We start from the raw sequence: 23,528 nt of genomic DNA, 5'->3' as shown, positions 1-23,528 counted from the left end.
TTACTCAAGGCCACACAGAGGGCAAGTGGCAGGCCAAGATTAGAACCCAGATCCTCTGACTCCTAGGCTCATGCTCATTCAACTAAGCCATGCTTCTCTCCACTTTGCTGGTTGCACTTGGTAAAATACAACTGAGAAAGAGACAAAGTCCCTTCCTTCAAGTATTTTATAATCTAATAGAGGCACCCCAGATGGTTTTTCCTCAAACAATAAATACCACGGATTGATTCTTCACTACTTCTCCCCCTAGTTCCATCTCTGACTCCTTATTCTCTCTGGGCTCCTTCAAGCCCCAATTCCTCTTTCATGAATTCTACAGATCATGAAGGAGTCTCCCATCGAGAAAAGAGGATGAGTTTTAGTTCTGAAACTCTGAACCTATGGGAAGGAATTGATTACAGTATAGACAGTAAGCTCATCGTGGGCAGGGAATGTGTCTGTTATGTTGTTGTGCTGTACTCTACCAAGCACTTAGTACAGTGCTTGCCACACAGTAAGCGCTCAATAAATGACTGATTGATAGATGTGTACTCATACTTACTTACCTCTGCCAGTTATGTTCCAAAGGGTTACTCCATGTCCATGCAAAAAATGAGTAGTCAGGGATGCAGTGCATTGTGAAGTCCCTGCAAAGGTTTTTTACACCCAGGACCTGTTTACAGTTGAAGGGATCATGGTATAATGTTGATGTTGTGCTTTACTTCAATCAATCAGAGGTATTTATTGAGTGGTTGCTGTGCACAGAGCACTGTACTAAACACTTGGAGAGTAAAATTCAATAGGGTTGGTAAACAAGAATCCTGTCCACAAGAAGCTTACAGTCTATGAGGGGTGACTGACAATAAAAGAAATTACAGATAGAGGACACAGCACTGTGTGACGTTATGTACATAAGTATGGTGGGGCTGAGAGTGGTGTGACTATCAAGTGCTTAGGAAGTACAGATTAGCACCATAGCCCAGTGGGACTCATTCATTCATTCATTCATTCATTCATTCATTCAATCATATTTATTAAGCGTTTACTGTGTGCAGAGCGCTGTACTAAGTGTTTGGGAAAGTACAATACAGCAATAAAGAGGACAATTCCTGCCCCCAGGCTGTCAGCTTGCTGACAGATATTATTACAGATAAACAGACATCAATATAAATAAATAAAATTACAGATAAAAATATGGAATGCTTCACGAATTTGCGTGTCATCCTTGCGCAACTCCAGTAGTTCTTGGCTACCCACAGTCGCCAGCTATTTGTCAGGATTCTCGCTGGGTCTGTCCACCTCACCGGTTGTCCCAAGTGACTGATTATTCAGAAACCTTCATCAGGGAGGGCAGACCTCAGCAAGCACTCCCTATATGCAGAGCCTAAACAGAACCCAGGTATCCTGATTCCCAGAGCTGAAATCTTTCTCCTGAACCAACCTCTGGATGACACTAGACTCACCCTACTATAGTTCCTTACTGACGCTCAAACTGAAGGAACTTAGTAAAAGAAGGAACAACCAAAAATGCTTTCTTTGACAACTCATTCATTCATTCAATCCTACTTATGGAGCGTTCTCTGTGCAGAGCACTGTACTAAGCACTTGGGAGAGTACAATATAACAATAAACAGACACACTCCCTGCCCACAAGTTTACAGTCTAGAGGGGGAGACAGACATTAACACACATGAATAAATTACAGATATGTACATAAGTGCTATGGTACTGGAAGGGGGATGAATAAAGGGAGCAAGTCAGGGAAACGGAGAAGTGCGTGGGAGAAGAGAAAAGGGAGAGAAGTGAGTGGGAGAAGAGAAAAGGGGGACAGTCAGGGAAGACCTCTTGGAGGAGATGTGCCTTCAGTAAGGCTTTGCAGGCGGGAAGAGTAATTGTCTGGCGCATAATAATGATGGTATTTGTTAAGTTCTTACTATGTGCCAAGCACTCTACTAAGCTCTGGGGTGGATACAAGCAAATCGAGTTGGACACAGTCACTGTCCCATGTGGGGCTCACAGTCTCAATCCCCATTTTCCAGGTGAGATAACAGACACAGAGAAGTGAAGTAACTTGCCCAAGGTAACACAGCAGACATGTGGTGGAGCCGGGATTAGAACCCAAGACCTTCTGACTCCCAGGCCTGTGTTCTATCCACTACACCATGCTGCACTCCTCTACATGCCCTAGCCTGGACCTATGGCCTCTGCTCACCCTCAGCAGCATTTAATGAGTGCTCATTGTGGGCACAGCCTCCAGCAGATGTAAAGACATCCAACCTCAGGGTAATAGGAGAAAAGCAGCCAACATTGCCAAACAAGCAATAGTGTTCTATCTAAAATGCAGAGGGAAGACACACTTTATGGCAGAATCAGTCAATCAATAAGTAGCTCTTATTGAGTGCTTATTATGTGCAGAGCACTGTACTAAGCACTTGAGAAAGTACAATATAATAGAGTTGGAAGATGCCATCCCTGCCCACAAGGAACTTACAGTCTACAGGGCAAGACAGACCTTAAAAAGAAATAAATTATAGATGAATGCTAAGGAAGCTGTTGCAGTGGTCTGGCAGGTGGGTGTGATTAAAAGAACTGGGCAGCAGAGGTGGGAGTCCGTGTCCAGATGGTTCCCTGGAGGGCTGCAGTGGGGCAGAGCCTGATCTCAGCTTCACCAAACCTTGTCTTTTCCTCATCCCTTTAGGGCTCTTCTAGAAGTTCACCTCCACCATGCTGAATTCCCATTTCAACACCCCAATCTTCCCCACTAAAACATCCCAGCAGCCACTTTCATGATTAATTTATTACCAATTTATTCAATTATTTTTAAGTGGCAGCATGCCTTAGTGGAAAAAGAATGGGTTTGAGAGTCAAAGGACGTGGGTTATGATCTCAACTCTGCCACTTGTCAGCTGTGTGACTGGGCAAGTCACTTAGCTTCGCTGTGCCTCAGTTACCTCATCTGTAAAGTGGGGATGAAGACTGTGAGACCCAGGTGTGACAACTTGATTACTTTGGATCTCCCCCAGTGCTTAGAACGGGGCTTGGCCCATAGTAAGCGCTTAACAAATACCATCATTAGTAGTATTTACATCTTTTTCACATTCTTTGAAATATACTAATTTTTATCTGCTTGATTTTCCTCATGACTTGCAAGCTCCGTGAGGGCCAGGAGTGCATCTTTTATATCTTCATATAGTGTAAGTACAGTGCTCTGCCCACAGTGGGCAATCAGGAATATTACTGATGAGATAATGATGTTCTGAGTTACAGTTTCCTGGGGCTCTTTTAAATATACTTTACTGGTTGTCCTTGGATGGTGCAACATATATTCTGAGCTTTTGTTTTTGAGGTTCAAAAAGGAAGGGCGATACATTTATGTATAATAGAGAAAAGGATGCATTTCTCATTTTCTTCCTCCTTCAGGACTGTACAGAGCCTATCTAAAATGAACTCTCCATTGGACTGTAAACTCTGCAAGGCCACAAACAATGTCTCTAACTTCTATTGAACTCTACCAAGTACTTAGTATAGCCCTTTGCCCAGAGGAGATGTTCAATAAGTATTCTTGATTGATAATAATAATACGTTTTTATTAAGTGCTAAATCACGTGCCAAACACTGCACTAAGTGCTGGGGTAGATACAAGGCAATCAGGACTCACATGAGGCTCACAGTCTAAGTAGGAAGGAGAAGAGGTTTTGAGTCTCCATGTTGTAGACGAGGGAAGAGGCACAGAGAAGTTAAGTGGCTTGCCCAGGTACACCCAGAAGACGAGTGTGAGAAGCAGAATGGCCTACAGAATAGAGCATGGGTCTGGGAGTTAGAAGGACCTGGGTACTAATTCCAACTCTACCACTTGGCTGCTGTGTGACCGTGTACAAATCAATTCTCTGTGCCTCAGTCCCCTCATTTGTAAAATCGGGATTAAGACTGTGATTTCCATGTGACAGATGGACTGCATCCAAATGATCAGCTTGAATCTTCCCCAGAGCTTAGTACAGTGCCTGGCACATAGTAAGTGCTTAACAAATACCATTAAAAAAACAAAAGTGGAAGATAAGAGAGTAGAACCCAGATCCTCTGACTTCCACATCCATGCTACTTCTACCAGGTTATTTTGCTTCCCAATTTAGATTACTGTAAGGATTTACAGTTTTTCCAGGGTAATCTCTGGTGTTGGGACAACTTCTCTTGACCTGTACTCTGGATGGTTTCTCTTCTTCCACTCACCTGGAGCAACACAGAATCTGTCAATCAGTCAATCCATCAGTGGGGATTTACTGAGTGGCTTTCTATGTGCAGAACACTGTACTAAACACTTGGAGAAGTACAATATAAAAGAGTTGGTAAACACATTCCCTGCCTATATAGAGCTCACCGTCTAGAGGGGAGGCAGACATTAAAATAAATGAATAAATTATGGATGTGTACATAAGTATTGTGGGATTGGGCGTGGCATGAATATCAAGTGTTTAAAGGGTACAGATCCAAATGCATAGGTGACACAAACGGGAGAGGAATAGGGAAAAAGATGGCTTAATCGGGGAAGTCTCTTGATGAATGTAGCTATGCATGTGAGCCAAAAAATAAATTCAGATTTTATGACCCAGAGAAGTCTGGAAATTGCCCTCCCTATACTTTTTTATGTAAAATGGAATTTACTTTACAACAGTTTGCTTTCTACTATATTGTCTCAGAATTCGAGCTTTGTGTAAAAGAAGGGAGACGTGTTCATTTTATTACTGTGTAATACAGAGTTTGGAGGTGATGAAAAGCCGACTAAAAAATGGTTTTTGAACTCATCTGAGAATTTAGATTAATGCCCCATTATAATCTGTCATCATTTGGCTATGTAGGGAAAGGATGTCAATACACCAAGAAAAAGATGAGGGAGGGAAGCTCTTTATAGGCAGAGAACATACCAGCTAATTCTGTTGTACTCTCCCAAGCACTTACAACAGTGCTCTGCACATAGTAAGCGCTCAATAAATATCACTTATTGATGAATTAAGACTTGGAACACTAGGCTTGCTTAAGCTCACTCTCTAACCTTCCCTCAACAATGCTGCTTGATATAAACTTTCATCATTAACAGCATGCTTTGTACATCATGATTCTTGTCACCACAGCTACCACTATATAATACAGGCAGATGACTGGGATCACCTGATTATCAAATAACTTAATCACAGAGAGCACATCTAGTTCATATCATAAGTCAGTAATGCTCAACTTCCAGGAAGACATTTCAGGTTTAAGGATGCAGTCTTTCATTCTGAAGTCACGGTAATTAAGAAATGCTTTCAGTTCATAGAAACAGACATAAGACCCCTGAGCAGTCCTTTATTTCAGGCTTTTGACTCAAAGCATAAACCACTGACTTCAATTCTAGGAAATCAAAAATACCTTTGCTTGAAAGAATCTGACAAAAGTGACTCTTCTCCAGGAGAGGTTCTGGTACTTACCTCATCGTGGCAAGGCTGGATTTTTTTTCCTCCTAAAACTTCAGCGTTGTAAGGGTGAGACTCTTGATTCTATTAAAGGAAATGAGAAGGTGTTCTGTGATTGCTGGATCGGTTAGCAAAAACCATGAAAAATCAGACAACTCAGAACTTCCTCTGCAGTTCCCTGACTTGTTTTGAGTAACCGCCTGGACATAAGATCTTCTGTATAGTTTCCAAGCTGCCAAGAAGAAGAAGTACGGATTGGGGGGTGGGTAGAGGGAGGACTGCTTCAATTTCTCACATTCCTCTTCAGATGCGCCTGACTGAAAGTCATCTGTTCTTTTTCAAAGCCCACAAAAATTGACATAAATTTTGAAAATTCCAGGCAAAGAGCAATGTTAAATCACAAAAAGCTGTAACTGCAATCCTTCAATAAGATCTGAAGTTGCGTATTCTCTGGGAATTTAGTGTCAAGATCTCTGACCCATCAGAATAAGGACTTCAAAGTTCTATATAGACTGTGTATGCATCGATAAAGCTTGTTAGACTTTCTGCTTGTAGAATAGTATGTGGTCCTCTAATAGAAGGGTTACTGAAAGGTGGAAAGAATGGATTGTGCTGCTGCAGAGAGATTCAAGAAGTAGTGTGGCTTAGTGGCAAGAGCACGGACTTGGGAGTCAGAGGACGTGGGTTCTAATCCTGACTATGCCACTTGTCTGCTGTGTGACCTTGGGCAAGCCACTTAGCTTCCCTGTGCCTTAATTCCCTCATCTGGAAAATGGGGATTAAGACTGTGAGGCCCCCATGGGACAACCTGTTTTACCTTGTATCTATCCCAGCTCTTAGAATAGTGCTTGGCAGATGGTAATTTCAAACACTTAGTACAGTGCTCTGCACACAGTAAGTGCTCAGGAAATACTATTGAATGAAGAAGTGTTCCATTTGGGGGAATGAAAAAATCAGGGAAATTCTATATTTATTTCAAGAAAGAAAGTTGGTTGTATATGACAGACAACTGCTTTTGGTTCCTTTCTACATAAACATAATAAATATTACATTATGATGATGGTGTTGATGACATACAGCAAAATGTTTTCCATCCACATACAGGAAGTCCACGATGTTTAGAGTTCAGATGGAAGGTGCAAGCGTGTGTAAATCTGCCCCGTCTTCCAGCTCTACATTGGTTTAGACTTGAGAATAGTAGCTTCCATTATGGCAAAAGTTCCTGGGCTGTGGGACAGCTGGGGTACGGGGAACAATTTAAAAGTCATGATGAGCGGGCAAGGAGAAAGTTTAAAAAGAGCATGGAGGTAGAGTGGGAGTGACTGGAGAAGAGGGAGAGTTACCTGGTCATCGGAGTTGCAAGAGAGAAATGACAAATCCACTTATTTCCAATGAGGTAAAAGTTGCTTACACTATCGTTGAACCTCTTATTTGTCTATTTTACTCATCTATGTTTCTGATTCATTAGAGTGTAGGCTCTACTACGTAGCACATAGAATGTTTAGAGTGCAAGTGGGCTGGGAATGAGACTGGTGCTTCTGTTAGATTTCCCAAGTGCAGTAACCTTCCTTGCATTCAGTAAATGCTCAGTGAATACCATTACTGTTTTTTCTTCTTCCTAGTACTTGTTAAACATTTATATGTGCCAAGTACTGCTCTAAGTGCTGAGGTGGATAAGATAATCAGGATGGACACAGTCCCTGTTTTACAGATGACATAACTGAGGCAAAGAGAAATTGAGTGATTTGCTCAAGGTCACACAGCAGGCAAGTGGCGGAGCCGGGATTAGAACACAAGTTCTTTGATTTTCAGGCCCATGCTCTTTCCACTAGGTCATGCTGCTTCCACATTACTAATAATGTATAATTTATCTGGTACTTGTCAAGTACACTGTGTGACCTTGAGCAAATTGCTTCATTTCTCTGTGACTCAGCTACCTCATCTGTAAACTGGGGATTAAGACTGTGAACCCGAGGAGGGAAAGGGACTGTGACCAACCTGAGTATCTTGTAACTGCCCCGGGGCTTAGTACAGTGCCTGTACACACTTACTGTACACACAGTAAGCGCTGAACAAATGCCATTAAAAAAAGGGTACACAATCCTGGGTAATTTTAGCAAAAATATGTTTTTTGACCTTGCTTCAGGGGCCAATATCCCATTTAGAGCATTGCTTCTAATTCATTCATTCAGTCGTATTTATTGAGAGCTTACTGTGTGCAGAGCACTGTACTAAATGCTTATGAGAAGATAAGTTCCAAGTTAATGTTTTTACTTACGATGCAGCTTTCAGTCATCAACTGTGGCATATATATGACAACTCCCTTCAGTTCTTTCTCTGCTTTAACTCCTGGAATCCACTACAGGTAGAATAGCTTCCATCCCTAACCTGGTTTTCAATTTTGACAGGATTGTTAGCCAGCCACTCAATCATCGGTATTTACTGAGCACTTGCTATGCAGAGCACACCCCTCCTCCCTCAGCCCCACAGGACTTATGTACATATTATATCACATCATACACAGTACTCAGCAAATATGATTGATTGATTGATCACTAGGCACTTGAGAACATGTGATAAAAGTAGAAGCTTCAGTCCCTGTATCCAAGACTTTACAATCAAGATGTAAACTACAAATACTGTGGAAGAGATTACCCTCTCCCAAAAGGACAATTCCCTATGGTAATACCGCATTGTATGTTTAGGGTATAGGAAGATTTATAGAAATTATATATATATGTATATAGATATATGTGTGTGTATATACATATGTGTATATATATATATATATATATATATATATATATATATATATATATATATATATGCATATATATGCCTTATTGAAGGCACAACTCCTCTAAGAGGCCTTCCCCGAGTAGGCCCTCATTTCCTCTTCTCCCACTCCCTTCTGTGTCACCCTTGCATTTGGATTTGCACCCTTTATTCACCCCTCCCCTAGCCCCAGAGCACTTAAGTACATATCAATAATTCATTTATTTATATTATTGTCTGTCTATCCCCCAGGCTGTATGCTTGTGACAGGCAGGGAATGTGTCTACCAATTCTGTTATACTGTACTCTCCGAAGTGCTTACTACAGTGTTCTGTACACAGTAAGTACTCATTAAGTACAATTGATTGATTGATTAAAACTAAAATTATCATGTATGTTTAGGGTTCAGTCAGATCTAGGGAAACTATACATAGATAAGCTTGATAAATCTGTAGTCCATAATTATTATTATTATAAACACCGATGGATAATTATTTACCACTGACAAATGGAAAGTCCTGACCACTGGCTTTACGGCACTCAGCCAGCTCTCTCCTCGCATAACTGTTGTCTTCATCCACAAGTCCTAGCTCACCCACCCCCTTTGCTCCTCCCAAGCTCATCTTCTTATTAGAACTTCATTCATTCAATCATATTTATTGAACACTTATGTTTGCATAGCACTGCACTAAGCACTTGGGAGAGTAAGATGCAAAACAGACACATTCCCTGTCCATAACGAGCTTACAGTCTAGGGAAGGGTAGACAGACATTAACAAAATAAATAAATTACAGCTAAATATATAAGTGCTGTGGGGCTGGAACAAGGTAAGAACAAAGGGAACAAGTCACGGTGACGCAGAAGGGAATGGGAAAAGAAGAAAGGGGGGTGCTTAGAGAAGGCCTTTGGGAGAAGATGTGTGCCCTTTGAAGTCGGGGAGAGTAACTGTCTATCAGACTTAAAGAGGAAGGGCATTCCAGACCAGAGCAGGACATGGGCGAATGGTCAGTGGTGAGATGGGCAAGATCGAATCACAGTGAGAAGGTGAAGTGAAGCGTGTGGGCTGGATTGTAGTAGGAGAAAAGCGAGGTGAGGTAGGAGAGGGCATGGTGGTAGAGTGCTTTAAAGCCAATGGTGAGGGGTTTTTGTTTGATGCAGAAGTGGTTTCTGGAGTTTTTTGAGGAGCAGGGTGACTTGTCCTGAATGGTTTTGCAGAAAAAATGATCTGGGCATAAGAGTGAAGTGTGAACTGGAGTGGGGAGAGACAGGAGGCTGGGCGGTCAGCAAGGAGGCTGATGCAGTATCCAATGGGATAGGATGAGTGATTGTATTAAGATGAGAGATAGTATTAACTCAGTTTGGATGGAAAGGAAAGGGCGGATTTCAGCGATGTTGTAAAAGTGGGTCCGACAGGGTTTACTGACGGATTGAATATGTGGGTTGAATGACAGAGAGGAATTAAGGATAATGCCACGGTTACAGGCTTGTGAGACAGTAAGGTTGGTGGTGCCATCTATAGTGATGGAAAAGTCACAGGGAGGACAGCGTTTGAGTGGTAAATTAAGGAGCTCTATTTTGGACGTATTAAGTTTGAGGTGATGGGAGGACATCCAAGTAGAAATGTCTTGAAAGTAGGAAGAGATGTGAAACTGGAGAGAGGGAGAGAGAACAGGACTGGAGATGTAGATTTGGGTATCATCTGCACAGAATTGGTAGTTAAAATCATAGTAATATTAATAATAATAATGATGATGGTATTTGCTAAGCGCTTACTATGTGCCAAGCACTGTCCGAAGCACTGGGGTTGATCCAAGGTGATCAGGTTGTCCCACGTGGGGTTCACAGTCTTCATCCCCATTTTAGAGATGAGGTAACTGAAGCACAGAGAAGTTAAGTGACTTGCCCAAAGTCACACACTGACAAGTGGCAGAGGGGCGAATAGAACCCCACGATCTCTGACCCCCAAGCCCATGCTCTTTCAGGAGCGAATGAGTTCTTCCAAGGGAGTGGGTGTTGGTGGAGAATAGAAGGGGGTCCAGAACTGAACCTTGAGGGACCCTCACAGTTAAGAGATGCGAGGCAGAGGAGGAGTCCATGAAGGAGATTGAGAATGAATGGCCAGAGTGGTAAGAGGAAACTAGGAGAGGACAGAGTCAGTGAAGCCAAGGTTGGATAATGTTTTCAGGAACGCGGGTGGCCCACAGAGTCAAAGGCACTTGAGAGGTCAAAGAGGATGAGGCAAGAAAGAGATCATTGGTGACCATTGGGAGGAGGTTTTTGTGCAGTGAAGGGGACGGAAGCCAGACTGGAAGGGGTCAAGGAGAGAACTGGAAGAGAGGAATTGGAGAAGCCGGTGTGGGCAACTTGCTCAAGGTGTTTGGAAAGGAATGATGGGAGAGAGTGAAGGCAGCTATAGGGTCAATCCACTATCCTGCTCCCTCCACTCCCTCATCTGGAGATCCATTGTTCACTTTCTTCTCACCTTCCTAGTCCTTCAGAAAACCCGTTTTTCCCAGGGCCGGGGCTACGTCATTCTAACGGCCACCCTTAAATGTATAGCACCCAGCTCGCTCTAATCCAGTCGTTTAGCATTCACTTTTCCACAGTGTTGTTGTTCCTAGATGCAACTGCTTCTCCTCCTGCTTTCCCTATAAAACACAATTTAGTCTGCCTCTTTCTCCCACACTGTTAGCTCTGCAAGGGCAGGGACCCCTTTACCTCTATTGCATTTTCTCAAGCAGTGTTTTTCATAACGTAAGCACTCCATCACTGCTGATGGATGATTATTTAGAAACTCAAATTTTCGTATGTCAACGGAAACAGACTGATTGGCCTTTGTCTAGGATTTCAGAATTGCTAATTTTTGGTATTATTGCTATTCAGACCACATCACCAGCATCTTGGATTCTGATTTGGATGGAGCATTTCTTTACAAACTCTGAGCTGAACAGGGAGGATCACTAATACGCACCCGACCTCGGAGAGAAAAGAAAAACTGGAAAAAAATGCGTTTATAAAATCTGAAGGTTTACCCGCATTTTCCCAACGCCCTCTATCATCGTAGACTAACCCAGACGTAGAGTAAAATAAAGAACCATTTGAACGGAGGGCAATGCAGCATAAGAGAGGCGGTTTACTGTCCGGATAAGTCGACAACCGAAAGTATTTACGCACAAAACCTGCCCTTGAGAGGCCCGCCTCCCTTCTGAATAAAGGATAGAACGTGTCTGTGTCCGGGAAAGAGGAAAGGAGCAGAATTTTTAATATTACATTGCGAGAAGCTAGGGAGGCTGGGCCGAATCTCGACGCAGGCCATTTACTCCAGTAATTCCAGGTTTTGAGGTCACAAAATCTAGCCCGAGCAGTGCTTGCAGGCCTCTATAAAGCAATTATATACACATATATGCATACACTTACACCCCCCCATATATATATATAAACATAAAGAACAACAACAGCATCATCAAGCAAAAATCGTGGCCCTCCCCTAGGCTCCTTGGCCGCATTGCACGCGTTTTCCGTGGAGGGAAACTGCGGCTTCGTGGCCTTCTTTCTTACCTCGAGGGCGGAGGGTGGTCCGGTTGGGGGCGAGGATTTATTAGGGCGCAGGTCGGGGGGGAGATGGCGTCTGGCCCCAGTCTTCTTGGCTCATTTTGGCCGAAATGTCCGTTCAGGAGGGCCATTCCATGGTAGCGTCCGGAGCCCCCCGGGGATGCAGGACCAGCCCCCCACGGCGATCGGGGACGTTGACCTCCTCGCCAGCCAGCCCTTCCTTCCTTCCTTCCTTTCTTCCCTCTGGCAAGAGGAGAAGAAACACTTCCTGTCGGCCGAGGACGCAGTTCCCAGGAATCTCCAGTTTGTAGTTCCCTGCTCACTCCCCAAATGGTCCCTTCTCTCTCCTTTCTCCAGCTCCTTTCCCTGCTCCTCCCTCTCTGCCAACGTCTCTCTCCTGTCCCCTTTATCTCTCCTTTCCCCTCCCTCCTTTCCTTCCTCTCTGCCCCGCCCCCCGTTCCCCTGTCTCCTCTTCAATAATAATAATAATAATAATGTTGGTATTTGTTAAGCACTTACTATGGGCCGAGCACTATTCTAAGCGCTGGGGTAGATACAAGGTAATCGGGTGATCATTTCACCCTGTCCCCCTCTCTCTCCTTTCCCCTCCCTCCTCTCCTTCCTCTCTGCCCCCCTTCTCTCTCTTTCCCCTGTCTCCTCTTTAATAATAATAATAATGTTGGTATTTGTTAAGCGCTTATTATGGGCCAAGTACTGTTCTAAGCAGTGGGGTAGGTACAAGGTAATCGGGTGATCATTTCATTCATTTAGTATTTAATAATAATGTTGGTATTTGTTAAGCGCTTACTAAGTACAGAGCACTGTTCTAAGGGCTGGGTAAATACAGGGTAATCAGGTTGTCCCGCGTGAGGCTCACAGTTAATCCTCATTTTACAGATGAGGTAACTGAGGCACAGAGAAGTTAAGTGTCTTGCCCACAGTCACACAGCTAAGTGGCAGAGGTGGGATTCAAACTCATGACCTCTGACTCCAAAGCCCAGGCTCTTTCCCCTGAGCCATGCATCGAGTGATCATTTTATTCATTCAGTAGTATTTATTGAGCGCTTACTCTGTGCAGAGCACTGTACTAAGTGCTTGGAATGGACAATTTGGCAACAGATAGAGACAATCCCTGCCCATTGACGGGCTTACAGTCTAAACGGGAGAGTGAATGTGTGGGCTGGGTTGTAAGAGAGAAGCGAGGTGAGGTAAGAGGGGGAAAGGTGGTGGAATACTTTAAAACCAACAGTGAGGAGTTTTTATTTGATGCAAAGGTGGATTGACAACCCCTGGAGATTTTTGAGGAGTGGAGATTGCTCCCCCTCCCCATAATTGGCTTCGAAATCAGCCTCCATCATTGGATGGTAAACTCCTTGAGAGTAGGAGTTGGGCTCTCATAATATTGTACTCTCCCAAGTACAGTGCTCTGAACTCCCATTGATGGACTGATTTGTTAAGGGTGCTGCTGTCAGAAGAGAGGAGGAGGGAATGGTGGATTGCAGAGGAATTTTCAAAACCTAATAGCCAACTCCTAATGGACATCCAACCACAATTATACTGGCATACTGTCTTCACACCCTCCACGGTTATTTCAGAAAAATGGGTAAGAAGAGCAAATCGCAGATCAACTCAGTGACAAATGGTGAGAAGGAGATGGCTGCAGGAAGCAGGAGACATCCTTTCCAGAGGGTAGGGAGGGGGAGTCCCTTAGCTTGGCTCAGTGGAAAGAGCCTGGGCTTGGGAGTCAGGGGTCATGGGTTCGAATCCCAGCTCTGCCACTTGTCAGCTGTGTGACCTTAGGCAAGTCACTTCACTTCTCTGTCCCTCAGTTACCTCATCTGGAAAATGGGGATGAAGACTGGGCGCCTCACCAGGGACAACCTGATTACCCTGTATCAATCCCAGTGCTTAGAACAGTGCTCTGCACATAGCAAGCACTTAACAAATACCAATATTATTATTATGAGAGACGTGGGGGCGGGTCTCTGGCTCAGCCCCCTTGTTGCCTGCATCTCTCTGTAAGACAGGTGTCTCACAGGTATGTCTCTTCTCCTTCCAAGGCGTGAATTGGTCCCTGCTCACTCAGGGCCAGAACAATTAATTCATTTATTCAGTAGTATTTATTGAGTGCTTACTGTGTGCAGATCACTGTACTAAGCCCTTGGGAGAGTACAATATAACAATAAATCAAGTCACCCAGGGCCAGTCACTTCACTTCTCTGTGCCTCAGTTACCTCATCTGTAAAATGGGGATTAAGGCTATGAGCCCCACATGGGACAGGGACTGTGTCCAACCCGATTTGCCTGTATCCAACCCAGCGCTTAGTACAGTGCCTGGCCCGCAGTAAGAGCTTAACAAACACCACAATTCATTCATTCAATAGTATTTATTGAGCGCTTACTATGGGAAGCAGCGTGGCTCAGTGGAAAGAGCCCAGGTTTAGGAGTCAGGGGTCGTGGGTTCTAATCCCAGCTCTCTCAGCTGTCAGCTGTGTGACTCTGGGCCAGTCACTTGACTTCTCAGTGCCTCAGTTCCCTCATCTGTCAAATGGGGATTAAGTCTGTGAGCCTCACGTGGGACAACCTGATGACCTTGTATCCCCTCCAGCTCTTAGAACAGTGCTGGGCACATATAAAGAGCTTAACAAATAACAACGTTATTATTATTATGTGCAGAGCACTGTACTAAGCCCTTGTAATGGACAGTTGGGCAACAGATAGAGACCATCCCTACCCAGTGATGGGCTCACAGTCTAATGCAGGGAGAGAGACAGTAGAGCAAAAGAGAACGAAACAAAAATACATCAACACTATAAATGTCTCATCCCGCGCTCACCCTCTGTGTGCGGCAATCATTCATTCATTCATTCATTCAATAGCATTTATTGAGCGCTTACTCTGTGCAGAGCACTGGACTGAGCGCTTAGCCACTTGTCAGCTGTGTGACTGTGGGCAAGTCACTTAACTTCTTTAGGCCTCACTTCCCTCATCTGTAAAATGGGGATTAACTGCGAGCCTCCCGTGGGACAACTTGATGACCCTATATGTCCCCCACTGCTTAGAACAGTGCTCTGCACATAGTAAGTGCTTAACAAACACCCACATTATTATTATTATGATGATTAGAGAAGCAGCGTGGCTCAGTGGAAAGACCCCAGGCTTGGGAGTCAGAGGTCATGGGTTCGAATGCCTGTTCTGCCATTTGTCAGCTGTGTGACTGCGGGCAAGTCACTTAACTTTTCTGGGCCTCAGTGACCTCATCTGGAAAATGGAGATTCAGACTGGTAGCCTCACGTGGGACCACCTGATGACCCTGGATCTCCCCCAGCGCTTAGAACGGTGCTCTGCAGAGTAAGCGCTTAACAAATACCAACATTATTATTACTTCCCTTCTCTGTGCCTCAGTTCCCTCATCTGTAAAATGGGGATGAAGACTGTGAGCCCCATGTGGGACCACCTGATGACCCTGGATCTCCCCCAGCGCTTAGATCAGTGCTCTGCACAGAGTAAGTGCTTAACACATACCATCATTATTATTATTATTCTCTGTGCCTCAGTTCCCTCATCTGTCAAATGGGGATGCAGACTGGGAGCCCCACGTGGGACCACCTGATGACCCTGGATCTCCCCCAGCGCTTAGAACAGTGCTCTGCACATAGTAAGCACTTAACAAATACCATCATTATTATTATTATTCTCTGTGCCTCAGTTCCCTCATCTGTCAAATGGGGATGCAGACTGGGAGCCCCACGTGGGACCACCTGATGACCCTGGATGTGCCCCAGCGCTTAGATCAGGGCTCCGCACAGAGTAAGCGCTTACCAGCGTGCAACGTTGTTCTTCTAAATGGCCGTCGGTCCTCGGGCCGGTGCCCGCCCCCGGCTCCTCCCCCTGGCCCGCCCCTCTTCCTTCCCTTCCCTTCCCTTCCCTTCCCCTCTCCGAGCTCGTTACGCAGGTCCGGTGCGGAAGTGGGCCAGTCCTGGGGGGTGCGGGGCGGTGCGGGGCGGTGCGGTGCGGGGGGACAAGCCTTGGGGCTGAGCCTCCGCCCCCGCCCCCGGCGCGGCGGGGAAGATGTTGCCGCTGTCCATCAAGGACGATGAGTACAAACCGCCCAGGTTCAACCTCCTCGGCAAGATCTCGGGCTGGTTCAGGTGAGGCCGGGCTGCGGGGGGCTGCGGGGCCCGTCCTTCCCCGCCCGCCCGCGCCTCAACCCCTTCTTCCTCCTCCCCGCCCTGTGCAGGTCCATCCTGTCGGACAAGACCTCCCGGAATCTCTTCTTCTTCCTCTGCCTCAACCTCTCCTTCGCCTTCGTGGAGCTGCTCTACGGCATCTGGAGCAACTGGTACCTGCGGGGGTTGGAGGCAGGGAGGCCGGGAGGGAGGGAGGCCAAGAGGCCGGGAGGGAGGGAGGCCGGGAGGGAAGGAGGCCGGGCCGCGCCTCCACTGCCACGTCGCTCCCGTTCATTCATTCATTCATTCGCTCGCATTTATTGAGCGCTTACTATGTGCAGAGCACTGGACTGAGCGCGTGGAATGTACAATTGGGCAGCAGAGAGCCCGTCCCCGCCCAGTGACGGGCTCACGGTCTAAACAGGGGAGGCAGACAGCAGAGCCAAAGAGAACGAAACAAAAACAAGACAACATCATCAAGATAAATAGGATCAGGGAGATATACACCTCATTAACAAAATAAGTACATACATACAGGAGAGTGTTTGCTGAGCGCCTACTATGTGCAGAGCACTGGACTGAGCGCGTGGAATGGACACTTGAGCAACAGAAAGACCAGCCATGCCTGAGGACGGGGTCACAGTGTAATTAGGGGAGACAGCAGAGCAAAAGAGAACAAAACAAAAACAAGACAACATCATCAAGGTAAATAGGATCAGGGAGATATACGCCTCATTAATAAAATAAATACATACATACAGGAGTGTTTGCTGAGCGCCTACTATATGCGGAGCACTGGACTGAGCGCTTGGAATGGACACTTGGGCAACAGAAAGACCAGCCATGCCCGAGGACGGGGTCACAGTGTAATTAGGGGAGACAGCAGAGCAAAAGAGAACAAAACAAAAACAAGACAACATCATCAAGATAAATAGGATCAGGGAGATATACGCCTCATAAACAAAATAAATACATACAAGAGTATTTGCTGAGCGCCTACTATGTGCAGAGCACTGGACTGAGCGCTTGGAATGGACACTTGAGCAACAGACCATCTCTGGCCGATGTGGGCTCACAGTCCAAACGGGGGAGGCAGACAGCAGAGCAAAAGAATAAAACAATAACAGGACAACATCATCAAGATAAATAGGATCAGGGAGTTATACGTCTCATTAACAAAATAAATACAGTAGTATTGATTGAGTGCTTATTATGTGCAGAGCACTGGACTAAGCACTTGGAATGGACAATTGGGCAAAAGAGAGAGACCATCCCTGTCTGACGATGGGCTCGCTGTCTAAACAGGGGAGACAGACAGCAGAGCAAAAGAGAACAAAACAAAAACAAGACAACATCATCAAGATAAATAGGATCAAGGAGACATACACCTTATTAACAAAATAAATACATACAATAGTATTTATTGAGCTCTTACTATGTGCAGAGTGCTTGAAATGGACAATTGGGCAACAGAGAGAGACCATCCCTGCCCAACGATGGGCTCATAGTCTAAATGGGGGAGACAGACAGCAAAGCAAAACAGAACAAAACAAAAACAAGACAACATCAAGATAAATAGGATCAAGGAGATGTACATCTCATTAACAAAATAAATGAATAGGGTAATAAAAAATATATGCAGATGAGCACAGTGCTGAGGGGAGGGGAAGGGGGAATAATAATAATAATAATAATGTTGGTATTTGTTAAGCACTTACTATGTGCAGAGCACTGTTCTAAGCACTGGGGTAGACACAGGGGAATTAAGTTATCCCACGTGGGGCTTACAGTCTTAATCGCCATTTTACAGATGAAGTAACTGAGGCACAGAGAAGTTAAGTGACTTGCCCAGAGTCACACAGCTGACAAGTGGCAGAGTGGGATTCGAACCCATGACCTCTGACTCCAAAGCCCGTGCTTTTTCTGCTGAGCCACGCTGCTTCTCTGTGGGAAGAGCAGAGGGGGGAGCATTCAATAGTATTTTTACATACAATAGTATTTACTGAGCACTTACTATGTGCAGAGCACTGTACTAAGTGCTTGGAATGTACAATTGGCGAGATAGACCATCCCTGCCCGACAGCGCGCTCACAGTCTAAATGGGGAGACAGAGCAAAACAGAACAAAACAAAAACAAGACAACATCATTAAGATAAATAGGATCAAGGAGATGTACACCTCATTAACAAAATAAATAAGGTAATAAATAATATATACAGATGAGCACAGTGCTGAGGGGAAGGGGGAAGAGCAGGCGGTGGGGAGCAGGGGAGGGAGAGCAGAGGGAAAGGGGGGCTCTGCTTGGAAAGGCTTCCTGGAGGAGGTGAGCCTTCAGTAGTGCTTTGAAGAGGGGAAGAGACTGGAGCTGCGTGGCCCTGGGGGCCGGGGGCGCCTGGGTCTCCCCCAGATCCACCGTCGCCCGGGCGGGTGGGGGAGTAGCTCCTCCATCTGCCCCTCTCAATCAATCCATCAATCGTATTTATAGCCCGCAGCTCTGCCTCTCGATTCATTCAATAGTATTTATTGAGTGCTTGCTATTTGCAGAGCACTGTACTAAGTGCTTGGAATGTACAGTTCGGCAGCATATAGAGACCATCCCTGCCCAATGACGGGCTTACCATCTAAACGGTCAGTCATATTTATAGAGCGCTTACTCTGTGCAGGACACTCTGCTAAACGCTTGGGAGAGCCCAACACAACCATATCACAGAAAGAAGAGGAGAAAGAGTGGGGGCGGGGAGGAATTCTCTCCCCCTCCCCCCCACCATTTCTAGCTTCCTTCCAGGGGGCATCCTCCACACTCTCTGAAGGCACTTTCTCCTCCTCCTTTGGGTCACCTTCATTGCATGCAGAGGACTGAGGAAGGGGGAAATTGGGGGTGGGAGAGAAAGAAAGAGACAGGCAGGCAGAGGGAGCTCATCTGACCTCACCCTGTCTGAGACCACCCCCTTCCCCCCAACTTGGGTGTCTGCATGCCCCATCCCCATGGCTGAAAACCCCCTCCTCCCCAACTTGGGTGTCTGCTTATGTGTGGGTGTCCAGCTCCTCTTAGGGTTCCCAATTCATTCAGTTGTATTTATTGAGCACTTACTGGGCGCAGAGCACTATACTAACAGCTTAGGTCCACTGAGAGAGAGCCCATGCGTCTTCTGTTTCCTCCTCCCTTCTCCCTCTTCCCCTTTATAAGACTCTTTATACATCAAGATCTAATACCCAAAGGGATTGAGGGATTGTGTATTTTTTTTTGTAGATGTTTCGTTTTACTTTCAGTTGTGGAGGACTCTTTGATACTCTTCTAGTAAGACCTTTACAATGCCCGAGACCTTTTTCGAAGTCAAATATACAGACTTGCAGAGGTCATAGGGGCTGGCTGGTGGATTTGGGCCTTTTTGAGGATAGAAGATGGAGCTAAGGGTAGAGTTGTCTTATTGCAGAGCTCAGTTAATGAAACTAATTTTCAGTCTTCAAGGTTTAGCTGTTAAATGACCTCTGACTTGGTACATTGGTTAGGCTGACATGGTCACCGAACTATGCATATAACAGGGTTGGATCTGGCAGGTCAAATGCTGTCTCTCTTCTGTTAATGAGCTTGAGTGAAGGCAGTGTATAGAACATGGTGAACAATCGGGTATGTTGGCTCTTTTATCTCAGTTCTTACTGAACACAATGGAATTAGTTGACATCACTTTTTTTTTTTTTTAAGTGGTTGAAAAGTGGGACTTAGGATCCATAGATGAGTTGTGTTCTCCTGGCCAGATCCAGTTCTGGTCATTGTCTGCCCAATTTGAGCTTCAGTTCCTTGGGGTCCGGATCTGGTCCAGGACTGGATGAGCCCCCAGGAAGGCTTGGTTTACTCTTCCTGTGATGGGGGGGAAAGAGAGGTCTGTTCTTGTAGATATTAAGTGAATTAGTCCCACAGCTCAAAGTTGCCTAACCTTTTTGGTTAGGGCAGAAAGTTGCCTAACCTTTTTGGTTAGGACAGAAAGTTGCCTAACTTTGGCTCTATTCTTGACTCATCTGTCTCATTCAACCCACATTTTCCATCTGTCCCCAGATCCTGTGAGTTGTACTTTCATAACATGGCTAAAATTCACTCTTTCCTCTCCCTCTATCCAAACTGCTACTGTGCTGATTCAGGCATTTATCTCATTCCTCCTTTGCTACATCAGCCTCCTTGCTGTCCTCCTTTCCCAACCTCCTGTTTCTCCCACTCCAATCCATTCTTCACTTTGCTGTCCAGGTCATTTTTCTAAAACACCATTCATTCTGTATTCCTACTCCTCAAGAACCTCCAGTTGTTGCCCATCCACCTCCGCATCAAACAGAAACACCCTGCTATTGATTGCTTGATTTGTAAAATACTTAATCATCTTGCCCCCTCCTATTTTGCCTCCATGATTTCGTACTACAAAAAACCCAGCCCACTCACTTTGCTCCTCTAATGCCAGCCTACTCACTGTACCTCGATCTAGTCTGTTTCACCTTCTGCCCCTCACCTATGTCCTGCATCTGGCCTGGAACTCTCTCCCCATTCATATCTGACAGACCACCACTTGTCCCACTTTCCAAGCCTTCCTAAAATCACAACTCCTCCAAGTGGCCTTTCCCAACTAAGCATTCATTTCCCCCTACTCCCTCTCCCTTCTGCATCACTCCTGAACTTAGATTTGCACGTTTTTATGGTATCTCTTAAGTGCTTACTAGGTGCCAGGCACTGAACTAATCACTGGGGTAGGTACAGATTAATCAGGTTGGACACAGGCTGTGTCCCACAAAGGGGTCACTGGCTTAATTTCCATTTTATAGATGAGGGAACCAAGGCACAGAGAAGTTAAAGTGACTTGCTCCCAGTCACAGAGCAGGCAAGTGGTGGAGCTGGGAGTAGAAACAGGTCCATCTGACTCCCAGGCCCATACTCTACCTACTAGACCATGTTGCCTTTCTACCCATAGCGTAGTGGATAGACAACGGGCCTAGGAGTCAGAAGGTCATGGATCCTAATCCTGGCTCTGCCACTGGTCTGATGTGTGGCGTTGGTCAAGTCACTTCACTTCTCTGTGCCTCAGTTACCTCATCTGCAAAATGGAGATTGAGACTGTGAGCCCCACGTGGTACAGGGACTGTGTCCAACCCAATTTGCTATATCCACCCCAGCGCTTAGTACAGTGCCTGGCACGTAGTAAGTACTTAACAAATGCCATTATTATTATTATTACCCTTTCTTTGTTCACACTACACTCAGTCCTACAGCAGTTATGTACATATCTGTAATTTTTTTAATCTCTGTCTCTCCCCAGACTGTAAGTTCTTTGTACGCAAGCAATATGTCTACCAACTCAGTTATATTGTACTCTCCCAAGTGCTTACTACAGTGTCCTGCACACAGTAAGCACTCAGTAAATATGACTGGTTGTTTTTGAATTTCATTCATTCATTGTCATATTCATTGAGCACTTACTGTGTGCAGAGCACTGTACTAAGCGTTTGGAATGTACAACTTGGCAACAGATAGAGACAATCCCTGCCCAACAACGGGCTCACAGTCTAAAACGGGAAGACAATTTGGAAAACATTTTTTTTTAAAGCTTTAAAAAGACTTGACATTGCCATTACTCGGATTGAAATGATCAGATAGTGTGAATCTTGGCTTATCTCTTTGTTCAGTTTTTACACCTTATCGTGAAAATACACCTACTCAATTAAGCCTTCTACTGTCTTGTATATCCATGTTAGCTTTAGCCACTTCACATTGCAACAGCTTTTTAATGCAATCTCTGTAACTACCTTGTTGTAGAAATTTGAGTTTCAACAAATTTGGTATGTGACTCTTTCATACATTCCTTGACTCAGTCCTCATTTCCGCTACTCTCCCTCCACTCTGTGTTGCCTATGCACTCGCATCTGTTACCTTTAGACACTTGATAGTCACCTTACCCTCAGCCCTAAAGCCCTTTTGTGCATATCCTTATACTCTCTAGCTTACTCTCTCCTCTTCTAGCCTGTTAGCTCACTGTGGGCAGGGAATATGTCTACCAACTCTGTTGTATTGTACTCTCCCAAGTTTAGTACAGTGTTCTGCACTCAGTGAATGCTAAATAAAGACCACTGAGCTATGGGTTATTTTCCCATGGGCTTAGTACAGTGCTGTTCATACAGTAAGTACTCAATAAATATCACTGATTGATTGCCTGTACTGATCCAGGTTTTTAAAGTGGCTTTTTTTGTAGTAGAGTAGGCATTTTTGGAGGCCGTATTGACTCTTAGATAGCTAAAATGTTACTGATGTGTAGTGAAAGTAATTACTTTAGAGATCTAAAATGGTACATAGAAAGAAGGAGAATCTGGCTCAGATTTTTAAAATCCAACTCACCTAGAATTCTGGGAAAATACTTGGTAAGGAGTTACTGGTGAGTTACACTGGCAAGTTCAATTTTGTTGATACTGGATTCTGTTAGAGGTGGCTGAGAGACGGATGAAGGGGTGTGTATGTGTGAGAGAGAGAGAGATATTTACACACCCACATGTTTAGTCTACTAGTGAGGTCACAGAGTAGAATTAGCACTGAACATGTGCATAATTTGCTCTTCCACTTTATTGCTCAAGAAACCTAGACACTGTTGAACTCTTGAAAGCAATATTGAAATATATCAACTCTTTGACAAGCTTTTCATCAGTGAGTATGAATTAACTGGTCTAGTATGCAGGCCATGTAAGCAAGTTTCAAAAAGGACTCAGTAAACTCTCTTCTGGAATCATGTGGTGGGTTTTGGGAATCTCTGTTAATTTCCACATCTTCCCAATTGTAACATCGTATCAGCCACCAGCACAATAGGATTTAATTGCTATTTGTTTTTTACATACACTTACTTTCAATTATATTTTGCATCTCCTTTCACACTTCTAACTAGTGTACTCTTGTCAATTTGTTAGCGTGGCTTGTTGGAAAGAGCACAGGCCTGGGAGTCAGAGGTACTGGGTTCCAATTTTGGTTCTGCCATTTGCCTCTGCGTGGCTTTGGTCAAGTCACTTCTCTGTCCCTCAGTTTCCTGTGAAGTGGAGATATTATAATGATGGTATTTCTTAAGCGCTTGTTATGTGCCAAGCATTGTTCTAAGGGCTGAGATACATGTAAGATAATCAGGTTGTCCCTCGTGGGGCTCACAGTCTTAATCCCCATTTTACAGATGAAGTAACTGAGGCATAGAGAAGTGAAGTGGCTTGCCCAAGGTCAGGCAGCAGACAAGTGATGGAGTCAGGATTAGAACCCGTGTCCTCTGACTTCCAAGCCCATGCTCTTTCCACTAAACCATGCTGCTTCTCTACTAAGCCTGGAGATATTGTATCTGTTCTCCCTCCTATTTAGATTGGGAGCTGCACGTGGGACAGGAACTGTGTCCAGTCTGATTATATTGTATCAACTTCAGTGCTAGTGCAGAGTATTGCTCATAGTGAGCTCTTAACAAATACTAATTATTAGTATAAATATTAAGATTTTATTATTTTCTCTTCTGGTAGATTATAAGTTCGCCAAGGGCAGGAATCACATTTTAACTTACTTGGTATGTTTCCAAGTGCCTAGTACCATGTTCCACACACAGACTCTCA

The 23,528-nt window shown here is 44.8% G+C and overlaps 2 protein-coding genes across 8 annotated transcripts in view; one reads left to right on the top strand and one right to left on the bottom strand.

The window, feature by feature from the left end:
* EXTL2 (exostosin like glycosyltransferase 2) overlaps positions 1-15,642 on the bottom strand; it is a 40,434-nt gene extending 24,792 nt beyond the window's left edge. For 5 of the 7 annotated variants that reach the window (XM_039911851.1, XM_039911852.1, XM_029062319.2 and 2 more), the window contains exons 1-2: positions 11,761-12,126; positions 5,442-5,510 (exon numbers count right to left, since the gene is read on the bottom strand). Coding sequence is in view for 1 of the 7 variants with exons in the window: in XM_029062318.2 (XP_028918151.1) it covers positions 5,442-5,446 (5 nt within the window). In the remaining 6 variants the exon portion in view is untranslated. Of the gene's footprint in view, positions 1-545; positions 653-5,441; positions 5,511-11,760; positions 12,127-15,576 lie in introns of those variants that run through there. The other 2 variants (XM_029062318.2, XM_029062323.2) reach the window with 2 other exon arrangements.
* Positions 15,643-15,758: 116 nt separating this feature from the next.
* The window catches only part of SLC30A7 (solute carrier family 30 member 7), a 95,921-nt gene continuing 88,151 nt past the window's right edge, over positions 15,759-23,528 (top strand). The window contains exons 1-2 of the mRNA XM_029062317.2: positions 15,759-15,905; positions 15,995-16,096. Of these exons, the coding sequence (XP_028918150.1) occupies positions 15,826-15,905; positions 15,995-16,096 (182 nt within the window). The 5' untranslated portion in view covers positions 15,759-15,825. The remainder of the gene's footprint in view (positions 15,906-15,994; positions 16,097-23,528) is intronic.

This window comes from Ornithorhynchus anatinus, chromosome 4 (genome assembly GCF_004115215.2).
Source record: "Ornithorhynchus anatinus isolate Pmale09 chromosome 4, mOrnAna1.pri.v4, whole genome shotgun sequence".
Classification (NCBI taxonomy): domain Eukaryota; kingdom Metazoa; phylum Chordata; class Mammalia; order Monotremata; family Ornithorhynchidae; genus Ornithorhynchus; species Ornithorhynchus anatinus.
This window is presented reverse-complemented; position numbering and strand designations above follow the sequence as displayed.